The sequence below is a fragment of the Otolemur garnettii genome, unplaced genomic scaffold (assembly GCF_000181295.1).
Source record: "Otolemur garnettii isolate 467f Iridium unplaced genomic scaffold, OtoGar3 scaffold00257, whole genome shotgun sequence".
Lineage (NCBI taxonomy): Eukaryota > Metazoa > Chordata > Mammalia > Primates > Galagidae > Otolemur > Otolemur garnettii.
In genome coordinates, this window is record NW_003852652.1 from 1,131,340 (window position 1) to 1,143,413 (window position 12,074).

Consider the following 12,074-nt stretch of genomic DNA (forward strand, 5'->3'; position numbering starts at 1 on the left):
GTGTGCCGATCTTCTTTAGAGAAATTTCTCTTCAAATCCCTTGCCCACTCTGGATGGGATCACTCGTTTTCTTCTTGCTAATACGTTTACATTCTCTATGGATTCTGGTTATTAAACCTCTTTTCTCTTTTTGTTTTAGTCAGAAAAAAATACATTTTTAAAGCACAAAGCTACTGACTAAAATAATATTTATTATCACCTGTTAAGCTTCATTTGATCACTCTCATGTCTACAGGACCAGCAGGGAAGTTTGGGTCCCATTATACAAGGAAAGCAGGTTTTTCCAGTTCAGTGACTTGCCCTTGACCATCAAGTGGGCAGATGGGACTCAGACCCCTCTACTAGCCCTATACAAGCAGGGCCTGATTTCTCTCTGCTCTTGCTTCTCTTCCCTCTCCACTTGACTTTTAACCTGAGCTGTTTCCCAAGCCTCTTTGTGAAACAGGCTAGAGTCCTCTAGCAAGAGCAGGTAGGGACAAGGATTTTCATGCTAAATTGGTAGCCAAGCCTCTAAAGACTGCTAAATTATAGCTTCACGTGATTGTGCAAAGCTGTCTGAGTAAAAGTGGTAGGTAAAGTTAATTTTCAAGGCAATGGGAACAATAGGCAGTGAAGAGAGCCATGTGGCCATTGATGAAAAGGACAACCTTCCTGAGTGTGCAGAGTCACGAAAAGCTGCTACCAACAGGTTTCCAGCCACGTGCGCCACTCCACATGGTGCTCACCATCCAGAAAACCAGTGAACCTGCATAACTCAGGGCTGAAGAGACTTGGAGGGGTATAAACACCGGGGCATGTTTTATATAATGCCAGATTTGCACATGTACACATGGGCCTGAAAGATCTAGAAAGACTTCTAATGCGGTGACATAAAGAATGGTGTTTACTCTGGGCTCTCTCCCTAGCAAAAGGAAAAACCTCAAGCCCCCTAATTCTTTACCCTCCCTCCTAAAAACCTAAAATTTCACTCCTCAAAAAATTTGTGCTCATCTATTTTCTGCTTCCATCAAGGCAAACTACATTGCCACTTTATCTCAAAAAAGAGATTTCCAAGTAAACTTGTACCCCTCTAATACCACTGAAGACTGAAATACAGAAATTTTAAGTAAAATCTAATCTCAACATAAACTTGATCCGTGAATTTATTTGTAGCTCACCCCAAGTCCCAGGCCTTTTAATGGAAAACTGAAACCTTTAATCAGCTCTGTTGTACTTGCAAATGGTTTTGGTATTTCCTTTAGAGCACAGCAGCAAAAGTACTTCTTAAGAACCTTGTACGCAAGGGCTCATCAGTATACATATTTATGTGCCACAAAAAACTGATTTTATCAACCTGGGTAGGAAGCATGCAGACATCTCTCACAAAATAAGCTCATTTATTTTGTTCACTAAAGCTCCTGTGTAAAATAAGGGTAACCACTGGCTAGAAAGGAGTGACTGTGGCATTAGTTATTTTAATTGCACTCAGGTGGGGGGATACAGTTTTCAATTTAGCCGCTCGCTGTTTTGACAAACAGCATTATCCAACATTTGTCCTCAAGCCCATTCCTATCCTTTCTTAAACAGATACAACTCTAGAAACAAGGTGAAAAAAGAAAACCAGCAGCTCATTTAAACAGTCACCATCAAATGAACCTTATCAAATTATATCAAGTAAAAATGTTAAACTAAGCATTCTACAAAGGCAATCAGTCAAACAATAGACTGCAAAGTGTCAAAGAAAATGAGCCCCACATAATCCAATGGTCAAAGTCAACATCTTTTAGAATCACTGCTCTGGCCAAACAGAGAAAAGAAATCTTTCAAAGATACTGAAAAAAAAAAATACAACTAACTGAAGCACTGTCCCTTTTAGGGATTGCTAGGCAGGAAGAACACATTCTCAGTGAGGACAGTCAGTGTTTTCCCTGCCTCTGTTCCCCTGGGGGCCCCATGCAGATGTCTTAACTTTAAAATGGAGACAGGCCTGGCACCATAGAGGCCGAGGCAGGTGGACTGCCTGAGCTCAAGGGTTCAAGACCAGCCTCACAAAGAGCAAGACCTCATCTCTACTAAAAATGGAAAAGTTAGCTGGGCTTTGTGGCGGGAGCCTGTAGTCCCAGTTACTTGTGAGGCTGAGTTAAGAGGATTGCTCAAAGCCACCAGTTTGAGGTTGCTGTGAGCTATGAGGATACCCTACCAAGGACAACAGAATGAGATTCTGTCTCAAAAAAAAAAAAAAAAAAAAAAAAAAAAGAACTTTCAGGCAATCAAACCAAACCAATTCTTAGAGATCCTTTTTACCACAGTATCATGGGGGATTAAAAATGACATGAATAAGACTATGAGGCAAGATTAAGGGCTGAGATTGAAGAATGTGAGGATAAAATACATTTGTATATCAGAGAAAAATATATTTTGTAAACTAGAGAAAAACTGGCTTCCAGCCTTTTGGAAGCTGGGAGTTTGCTCTAAGCATCTGCAGTACTATGATTTTACTTTCAACAGCACCTGTTTCCAAAATTAGCACAATCTGGAAGAGGTTGAAAACTGACTTCCATTTTTATTATAATACTTACTTCCCAGGCGCTTTATGACTAAACAGTAATATCCAGAACAATACCAGTCCACAGTTAGCCAGTTTATGATGAGTTATGCTCCCTATCCAAAGTGCAAGATTCATTTTTCATAAAAGATAGGAGGTAGTGGACATCATCTTAAAAAATATCTGAGTTACTCCTTTACTCATGCACTACTAATATAAAATTAAAGGATAACTCTTATAAAGTTTTTTTTTTTTTTGAGACAGTCTCACTTTGTCTGTGGTGTCGCAGCTCACAGTAACCTCAAATTCCTGGGCTTAAGTGATTCTCTTGCCTCAGCCTCCCAAGAAGCTGGGACTATAAGCACCCACCACAACTCCCAGCTATTTTTAGAGACAGGGTATCACTCTGGCTCATGAGGGCTGGTCTCAAACCTGTGAACTCAGGCAATCCACTTGCCTTAGCTTCCCAAGTGTTGGGATTATAAGCTTGTCCCACGGTGTCTGGTCATTCTATGAAGTTCTTGAGAAAGCCTGCCAATAGGAAAGGAGGGTCTCATAATCACTATGGCTATTAATCTGCCCTACCCTGCCCACCCTGACCTCAGTTCTAGCATCACCAGGAGATTTTGGGGAAAGGGATGTGAATGGTACTGACATACCATTCACATACTCCAGATAAATGGAGAGGCCTTCTGATCCACTCTGCTGCTTCAAAAATCACACAGCTCCCCAGCATCAAAATTCTCAATACACATGAGTGCCACTAGCACACAGGGCAGATATTTTCTTCTCATTCACAACTTCATAGCAAGACCTTTGTGCTTATCCACAGTACCAACTGTGTTCTCAGGAAGTTGGAAGTCCCAGGAAGACTTACTGTGGACTTCATTTATGCGGTTCCCCTGGGGGAGGGCAGGATGGGTAGGATGGGCAGGACAGGGGGAAGTTAAGTGACGGCAGGAGATCAGAGAGGCAAGCTGGGCAGGTGGGTTCCATTAGGGTCTGCTAGGCCCTTGCAGACCGTGCTGCAGGGTGGGAATCGCAGTTGTACCAGAAAGCGGCAAATAAAGAGTTGCTCTGTAATCAGTAAGAGGGCTAAGAAGAAATATTTTTCTTTTCTTTTTCATAGATGGCCACCAAAAACAAGTCAATGCTAGGAAGAAACCTTTAATCTTTCAGTTTAAAATTTCACTGATGTTAAATATCAAGCACATGCATACTATAAGAAAAACCCAACTGGTTGCCAGCACAATTGCTTTCCATGGAAGAAAAGGAGAAAACACTAGTGTGCTTTATTTCGGCCACCACAGTCTTCTCTGTACGTGTGGCTGTTACAGATACCTATACAACCTTCCATAAATTGCTGTATTATATTCCTTCAAAAAAAAAAAAAAAAAAACTCCTAAAAATGGAGAAGGGTCCCAGCTCTACTCTAAATCAAAACAATCTTGCTTCCATCCTGTGTCTGTCTGACACATCATCATGTGATTTTTTTTTTCTTTTCTTTGGGACAGACTCTCACTTTATTGTCCTCAGTTGAGTGCTGTGATGTCACAGCTCACAGCAACCTCTAACTCCTGGGCTTAGGCGATTCTCTTGCCTCAGAGAAACAAGCACTCACCACAACACTCAGCTATTTTTTTTTAATTGCAGTTTGGCTAGGGCTGGGTTCGAACCCGCCAACCTGGTATGTGGGGCCAAGGCCCTACCCACTGAGTCACAGGCGCTGCACCCATCATGAGATTTTCTAAAAGCAAATCCCACAGGGAAGGCACATTTGCAGCACTGTACTCCAAGTTCACAACCACATGATAGCAAACTTTGTAAACTAAATACAAATAAATGCATTCTACCACTACCTCTACTTTTATTGAATCTCTTAGTATGTTAGATCTTCATATTTTTTATTTTTCTTTAACAAATGAAAATTATTTTTACAATGCATAACATGATGTTCTAAAACATGTATATATTATAAAACAGCTCTATCAACCTACTCAACATATGCATTACCTCACATATGTTTTTTGGTGGCATGAATGCTGAAAATCTACTCTCTATGCAATTTTCAAGCACACAACACACCATAACTAACTAAATCACTGTGTTATACAATCAAGTCCTTGAATTTGTTCCTCCTAACTGAAATTTTGTATCTTTTTATCAGCATCTCCCAATCCCCCTATCTTACATTTCAATAAAGGAAAATAACATACTGAGCATCTACTAGGTTCTAGGAACTATTAAAGTCCTTTTATATCTCATGTACTCTTTGTAACCTCTGTGAAAAGTGAATAATTTTATCTACATTAATTATACAGAGGAGGAAGGAATTTATCCAAGAACATATCACTCCTTGTTATGGCTTGTTCTCCTCAGTAGCTCACAGAGCAGTGCCATCCCATGAAAAGCAAGATTTCTGGAGGAGCCCTGTCCAGTCACAGGACAAGGCAGCAGCTCTAGACAGTAAACTGCAGGCATTTACCTCTGCCTTTCAAATTCTAGTAGTTATACAGAATAGAGAAAATAAGAAACTTGTTCATTTCCTTACTCTTTCTAAGAACTGAGGTAAATGGAAAATAACTTTCAAAGAAACACCTTCACGAAAAGTTACCTACATGAGCATTCAAGGTGTCTTGCAGAAACAGAAGACTGTTAAAAGAAAGTGAAGGTCTGATTTCGTGCTATAAAAGCAAAAGCAGAGAGTACTATTAGCTTTTTCTAGCCTAAAAGAATTTGACCAAAGGATCTTAACTTCTAGTCTGGTTTTCCATACATTGATTAAAACTGACCAACGTTATGGAAGAAGGTAAACTGTCTCTTGACCAGAGAGCCTCCAGCAGAAACAAGAGCACATTCCACACAACCTATCAGCATCCTGATTTCTAGGACTCAATTCTCTTACAACTTTTGTTCTGATTCCAGGAAAGCAAGACAGTATCTAGGACCAGACTATGAAGAAGACAAAATGGCACCAAGCAAAACTTTTAGGAGATTCATTACATTTGGTCTCTGCATACTGCTCCAATACCAGCTGTCTCAGGATGTTCTCAATAGTTGACTCAATAAAGCTTCCCAGAGAGGCATGACTGATGCTGGTAAATGCTAATTTAGAATAATGCAGAAATAAGAGGAGTTTATTTCCTCTTAAGGCATATTTCTTAAACATTAAATCTGGTGAGGGCAGAATAAAATATTATTTGCATGTATGGGCAATTTGATGTCTGTCCAAATTTATGTTAGGACTATGCATGCTTAGTAAAGCTTACCTTTAAAAAGTCTGGTATCAAAATAAATTAACCTTCAAAAAAATTTACATGTTTTTAAAAAATCATCAGCTTGAGATAATGTTAGGAGCAACTATTGGATGTTTTCTACAAAGGAGATCTTGAAAAATAGCCAGAAACAAGGTTTGATGTCACAAATCACACCAGAAAGAAAGAAAGAATGAGGTTGATATTAATGCAGAAAGAGATGTCAAAAGAAGCAATTGCTTTTCCCACTTTCTAAATGAGTTAAGAATGGATGACTGTGCTTGACCAAGTTATTCTAATACCAATAACAAAAATAGTTCTTATGTTCAAATCTTGCTGGAATTTTCTTCTAGGATGAAGACAATTTTCTTCCTTGAGGAAATAATACAAAAAAAGATAGGTCGGAATTTTTTTTTTTTTTGGTTGGCAATGCGGCTGAGGCTTTACTTTGGAAAAAGCAGTAAAATTGGTTTTTAGTTGGGGGTGTAAGTGGGGGTAACCCAGGTGGTAAACTCCCCAGAAAGACAGGCTGAGGGATGGGGCTGAGCCTCAGGTGGGTCTCCTGTTCCATGTGCTCCCTGGCACAGCTGCCTCCCCCACAGGCTCTGTGGCAGCCGTGTGAGAGGGTAGACTGGAGGGGTTGCAATGGCAGCTCACTTGGGCAGGACATCAGAGGACTCAGACACCAGCTTCCCATCTCGGGTCTCAATCTTCTTCACAACCACAGCCCTGGAGCTGGTACAGCTGAAGGAGCTGGAGTCTCCACCAGAGCCAAAGCCAGTCTGGAAGGAGCTCAGACCATAGCTGAGGCCAGGGCTTATGAGGCCCCTGTAGGCCGAGCTCAGGCCACCTGAGTAGCCACTGGTGGTCTTCGTGTGGATACTCATGTTCTGCATCCCCGACTCCAGCCGGCTCTCTTCGCCCTTCAGCAGCTTGTAGTCGGTGGTGATCTCCACGTCCAGGGCCAGCTTGACATTCATCAGACCCTGGTATTCACGCAGCTGCTCCTGACGCAGGGCAGCCTCCAGCTGGGCCAGCTTGGTGTTGGCATCCTTAAGAGCTGGCTCCCCACACTGCTCAGCATCTGCGATGAAGGCCTCCAGGGCAGCCCTCTGGCCTTTGAGAGCTTCGATCTCCGTCTTTGTGTGCCACAGGTCGTCCCAGTGCTTCCCAGCCTGCACCTGCAGCTCTTTGTACTTGGTCTGGTACATGCTCTCAGCCTCAGCCCAGCTGTGGTTGGCGATCTCCTCATACTGGACGCAGACCTCAGCAATGATGCTGTCCATGTCCAGGGAGTGGCTGTTGTCCATGGACAGGACCACAGACGTGTCTGAGATCTGGGACTGCAGCTCACGGATCTCCTCTTCATACAACTGCCTGAGGAAGTTGATTTTATCAGTCAGCCCGTCCAGGCGGGACTCCAGCTCCACCTTGTTCATGTAGGCTTCATCCACATCCTTCTTGATGAGGACAAATTCATTCTCCATCTCCGTACGCTTGTTGGTCTCCTCCTCATACTTATTCTTGAAGTCCTCCACCAGCCCCTGCATGTTGCCAAGCTCTGCCTCCAGCTTCAGCTTCTCCTGGCCCAGTGTGTCCAGCTGTAGCCGAAGGTTGTTGATGTAGCTTTCAAACACGCTGTCCATGTTGCTGCGAGCCGTCTGCTGCTGCTACTGCAGGAGGTTCCACTTGGTCTCCAGCCTCTTGTTCTGCTGCTCCAGGAAGCGCACCTTGTCGATGAAGGAGGCAAACTTGTTGTTGAGGGTCTTGATCTCCTCCTTCTCCTGGGTGCGCACGGCCTGAACGTTGGGGTCCACCTCCAGGTTGAGCGCGCTCAGCAGGCTCTGGTTCACTGTGACGGCTATGATGCCCCCCATACCTCCAGCCCTGGTGTAGCCTCCACCCAGACCCAGGCCGGTGCTCAGGCCACTCGGGAAGCTGCCGCTGCCCACCCGAGAGAAGCTCGAGGAGCTGATGCGGGCACCGGGCCCACTGCTGTATGAGCGGCTGCTGAAGGCCCGTGGGGCGGAGGTAGACACCTTGTAGGACTTCTGGGTAACCCTGATGGACATGGCGAAGACTGGAATAGAGGCAGGTGGGACAAACCAGAAATTGGAGTAGAAGCGAAAATCTGCTTCTAGATAGGTAGCAATTTTTTTAAAGGCCCAAGTTGTCAAGGTGAAGATAGGAATTTTTAGTGGATTATTACAGAAGGATTCCTAAATCTGACCTTCTATTTAACTATTTTTTGTAGCATTTGGGGTTTCAGCAAAAAATTCTGAATAGACAGATGTCCCAATTTAAAAGAAAGCCCTGCATTTTACTGTCTGGTTCATTTGGATAATAGTCTTTGTACAATATTAGCAAGATTAGGTTGATCTACAGATATAGGAAATCTTAGCTAAGCTTTTTAAAGTTAAGCTAAGAAAGAAAAGCTAAGCTTTTCAAAGTTGATTTTGATTGCTTTGCACATCAGTTACACACACGACTGATGAACTAGATGGCCATCTAGATCTAACCCAAATTTTATCCAACACCTGATTCTATACGGAGTTGATTTTAGTGGAGAGGCAAAAATGGCTGTTTTAAATATTTACAAATGAATCAATACCTCTCAGTTGCAAAATACTGCTGAACAATAAATTTGACATGAAGTACAAAAATGTAAGAAATGGTCATGATTTAGAACTATATTTAGTGCCCCCTGTGTTCTAGGTTCTATAGTATAAGCTATCTCTCCAAAGATTTACAAAGATAAACACTGGCCCCCCAAATAAGAGTGAAGAGTTTGGAAAAGCCTTTTATACACTTAAAGAACTGGATAGACAGCAAAGACTCAGACATTAACAGAATTAACTTCCCATACAGAAAAATTCAACTTAATCTCCAATATATACCACACTGTTACCCAGTCCACTTTGAAAGACATTTGAATGTCATACACTTTTACTTCGGAATTTTCATCAAAAAGACCAAATATATATAAAAAAAAAAAGCAGCAGCCACAGCGTAATAGATTTCACTAACTCAAAACCTGTAGGAATTTAAATGTTTGGAATTAACATCTGTCTCTGCAGTACGCCACCCAAGCACAAGCATGGTGGTACTAACATTTACACAGGTATCTTAAGGAGAAAGTACAACATTCTTACCCTGTAAAGCAATGACAGGACTGTAAAGTGCTACATATAATGGAAGGAAATGATGTAACCAACCCAACACTTCCATAGTTATTTTTTCCAGTGGTAGAGAATGTGGGATGCCTAGTTCTCTGTGGCTCATGCAGAATTTTCTTAGACCCAACCCTGCCTTGAAGCTTCATTAAAGATGAAGGTTTATGGCTCTGGCATAGAGGCATCCTCTGGCATGTTTGAGGATCACATCTCTAATTTCAGTCTTAATTTTGCTAAGTGAACATAAACCACACTTTGAACTCATAACCTTGAGATTCTTTAAAACTGCTTTGAAATTAAGACTCCTCCTTAAGGCCAGTTAAGGTAGCCGATGCCTGTAATCCCAGCACTCTGGGAGGCCAAGGAGGGCGGATCACCTAAGCTCAGGAGTTTGAGACCAGCCTGAGCCAGAGCAAGACACCGTCTCTGAAAAATAGCCGGGCGTTGTAGGAGGTGCCTGTAGTCCCAGCTACTTGGGAGGCTGATGCAAAAGAATCGCTTGAGCCCAAGGGTCTGAGGTTGCTGCGAGCTGTGATGCCAAGGCTCCCAGGGTGGGGGCTGGGGGGAGTACAAAGTGAGACTCTGTCTCAAAAAAAAAAAAAATAGACTCCTCCCTAAACCACACTAACATATCACCACAATGAAGATGCCTAACCAAGCCCTTATTCTGTTAGCTCCATTCAGGTAAGAGCCCAGGATGTAATGAGAATCAAAATTTCACAGTTTCTTAAAAGTCATCTGTACAACCAAAATGTATTTAGAAACAGTGTTGTTATTATTTGTTTTTTAGAATTACAAGTGGAAGCTCAGGGGTCCATTGCCCATTTGTGGGATTCTGGCAATGGCACTGAATGTTTGCTCCACTCTGCTTTTATGGAAGTCTATTTCCCCAGCAGGTAAGATGAGGGAGGGAAAAAAGATGCCAGCAGTTTCTGAGTGAACATATCAGCCCCTATTACTATTATTAACCTTATGGGTAGCCTCGAGAAATCTGAAATCTGAGTCTTGTATTGGGAGAGCCTCCCGCTTGAGATCTAGAAACTGTATTATTTAATAAGAAAATAATGTGAGCATAAATAATCTCACACATTAAGTTTGTTAGAGGTTAGGATGAAGCATACACATATCCATCTCCCTTATTGGAATATTTATTTTCTTTCTGAGATAGAGTCTCACTCAGTTGCCCTGGGTAAAGTGCTATATAGCATCATCACAGCTCACAGTAACTTCAAACTCTTAGATTTAAGAGATCCTCTTGCCCCTGCCTCCCAAGTGCAGAGAGGGTGGGGCTATAGGCAAGTGCCATTACACCCAGCTACTTTTGTTTTTTTATTTCCCCTCTTTTCAGTAAAGTTAGCATCTCCCTCTTGCTCAGGCTGGTATCGAACTCCTGAGCTCAAGCAATTCACCCACCTCAGCCTCCCAGAGTGCTAGAATTATAAGTGTGAGCCACTTCACCTGGCCTGTTATAGGAAATTTAAATGTAAAAAAAGATATGTACTAGCTCTGGCAATGTTTGCTTCTCTTTTTCTTTCTTTCTTCTTTTTTTAAATTGAGACAGAGTCTTACTATGTCACCCTTGGTAGAGTGCTGTGGCATCACAGCTCACAGCAACCTCAAAATCTTGGGTTTCAGTGATTCTCTTGCCTCGGCCTCCCGAGTAGCTGGGATTATAGGCAGCTGCCACAACGTCCAGCTATTTTTTTGTTTTTAGTAGGCCAGGGCTGGGTTCAAACCCACCAGCCCTGGTGCATGTGGCCAGCGCCCTACCCACTGAGCTACAGGTACCACCCCTGCTTCTCCTTTTCTTAAGCTAATATTTTTAAATAAATTATTTCCCAAAAGGTCAGTTTCTGTTCTCTGAGTCACTACAGATGAGATATATTTTATCTAAAGATGCACTATACCTCCCAATCAGGGCATCCTGAGCTACTGAGTTCATGATACTTGGGGATTGAGACCCTTTGATTACTTACTTGTTAAAAAAAGGTTCGATGAGTTTTGATCTGGCAGACACATGAATTTCTGGAGGACTAAGAAAAGAACCTAATGAACAAAAAGAAGCAGGGTAATTATACACAGTCCTGTAGACAAAGCCTGAAAGTTCAGACAAAAATATACGTAAATCAACAATATGTTTCAGTGAAGGTAAAAGGTATTCTTGTAGGCCAAGTATCATACCACAGGTGTCTGTGATTCTTCCCTGTCTGTTCTTGAATCCCCAATTCCTCTAACTTCTAACTTAAACCTTACCTACTTCTCACTGGGTCAGTGGATCCCAAGGAAATGGTAGTGTTATAGAATGAAAATTTGTGCTCCCCCCAAATTCATATGTTGAAGCTAGTCCCCAACACAATGCTACTGGGAAGTGAGACCTCTGGGAAATAATCAGATCATGAGGGTGGAGCCCTCATGAAGGAGATTAGTGCCTTCATAAGAAGACAGGAGAGCATCTTCCCTCTATTCTTGACCACGTGAAGACATGAGACAGCCATCTGCAAACCAGGAAATGGGTTCCCATCAGACACCAGATACACCAGCAATTTGATCTTGAACTTCCTAGCCTCCAGAGTGGTGAGAAATAAATGTCTATTGTTTAAGCCTCTGGCCTATGGCAGTTTGTTATAGCTGCCTGAGCTAAGAAGGGAGACAGGTGTTTGAAAGAAACACATGTAGTACATACCTAGGTAATTTGCCATGGAGATAAAACACAGTCCTGTGATATAAGCATCATAGCCTGCCTCATGGAGTTGTTCAGAAGCAGTGTCATAACTTGGAAAACCTTCTGCACTTTCTAAAGAAAAAAAGGAAAAAAAGTTTTTCTACAACATTACAAAACACAAAGACTAGTAAGCACACTGCCCTACCAAATCCAAACTGCATTATAGTATAACCTCAATAGTTGACCACCTTCTTAAGTTGACCTAATTTACATAGACCAGACATGCACCACATGTACTCAATGGAACAATGACCACCTTTGTAAACTGTGGGGTTTTTTTGGGTAAGTTTCAAGTGTATCTTAACCACTTGAACTGTGATACACAAGATTAATTTACCCTTTATAACTTGATTGGCTAAGTCCACTCTACGCTAACGGGGTAGAATGGTGATTTTCTTTTT

At 42.1% G+C, this 12,074-nt stretch overlaps 1 protein-coding gene and 1 pseudogene across 7 annotated transcripts in view; both read right to left on the reverse strand.

The window, feature by feature from the left end:
* The window catches only part of PARN (poly(A)-specific ribonuclease), a 169,680-nt gene that overhangs the window by 115,317 nt on the left and 42,289 nt on the right, over positions 1-12,074 (reverse strand). For all 6 annotated transcript variants that reach the window (XR_002771253.1, XM_023508549.1, XM_003802729.3 and 3 more), the window contains 2 exons: positions 11,635-11,745; positions 10,928-10,997 (listed from right to left, as the gene is read on the reverse strand). Coding sequence is in view for 5 of the 6 variants with exons in the window: in XM_023508549.1 (XP_023364317.1) it covers positions 10,928-10,997; positions 11,635-11,745 (181 nt within the window). In the remaining variant the exon portion in view is untranslated. The remainder of the gene's footprint in view (positions 1-10,927; positions 10,998-11,634; positions 11,746-12,074) is intronic.
* The window catches only part of LOC105888292, a 10,596-nt pseudogene continuing 4,934 nt past the window's right edge, over positions 6,413-12,074 (reverse strand). Inside the window, exon 2 of the transcript XR_001161828.2 lies at positions 6,413-7,858. The product of XR_001161828.2 is annotated as a keratin, type II cytoskeletal 8 pseudogene (transcript). The remainder of the gene's footprint in view (positions 7,859-12,074) is intronic.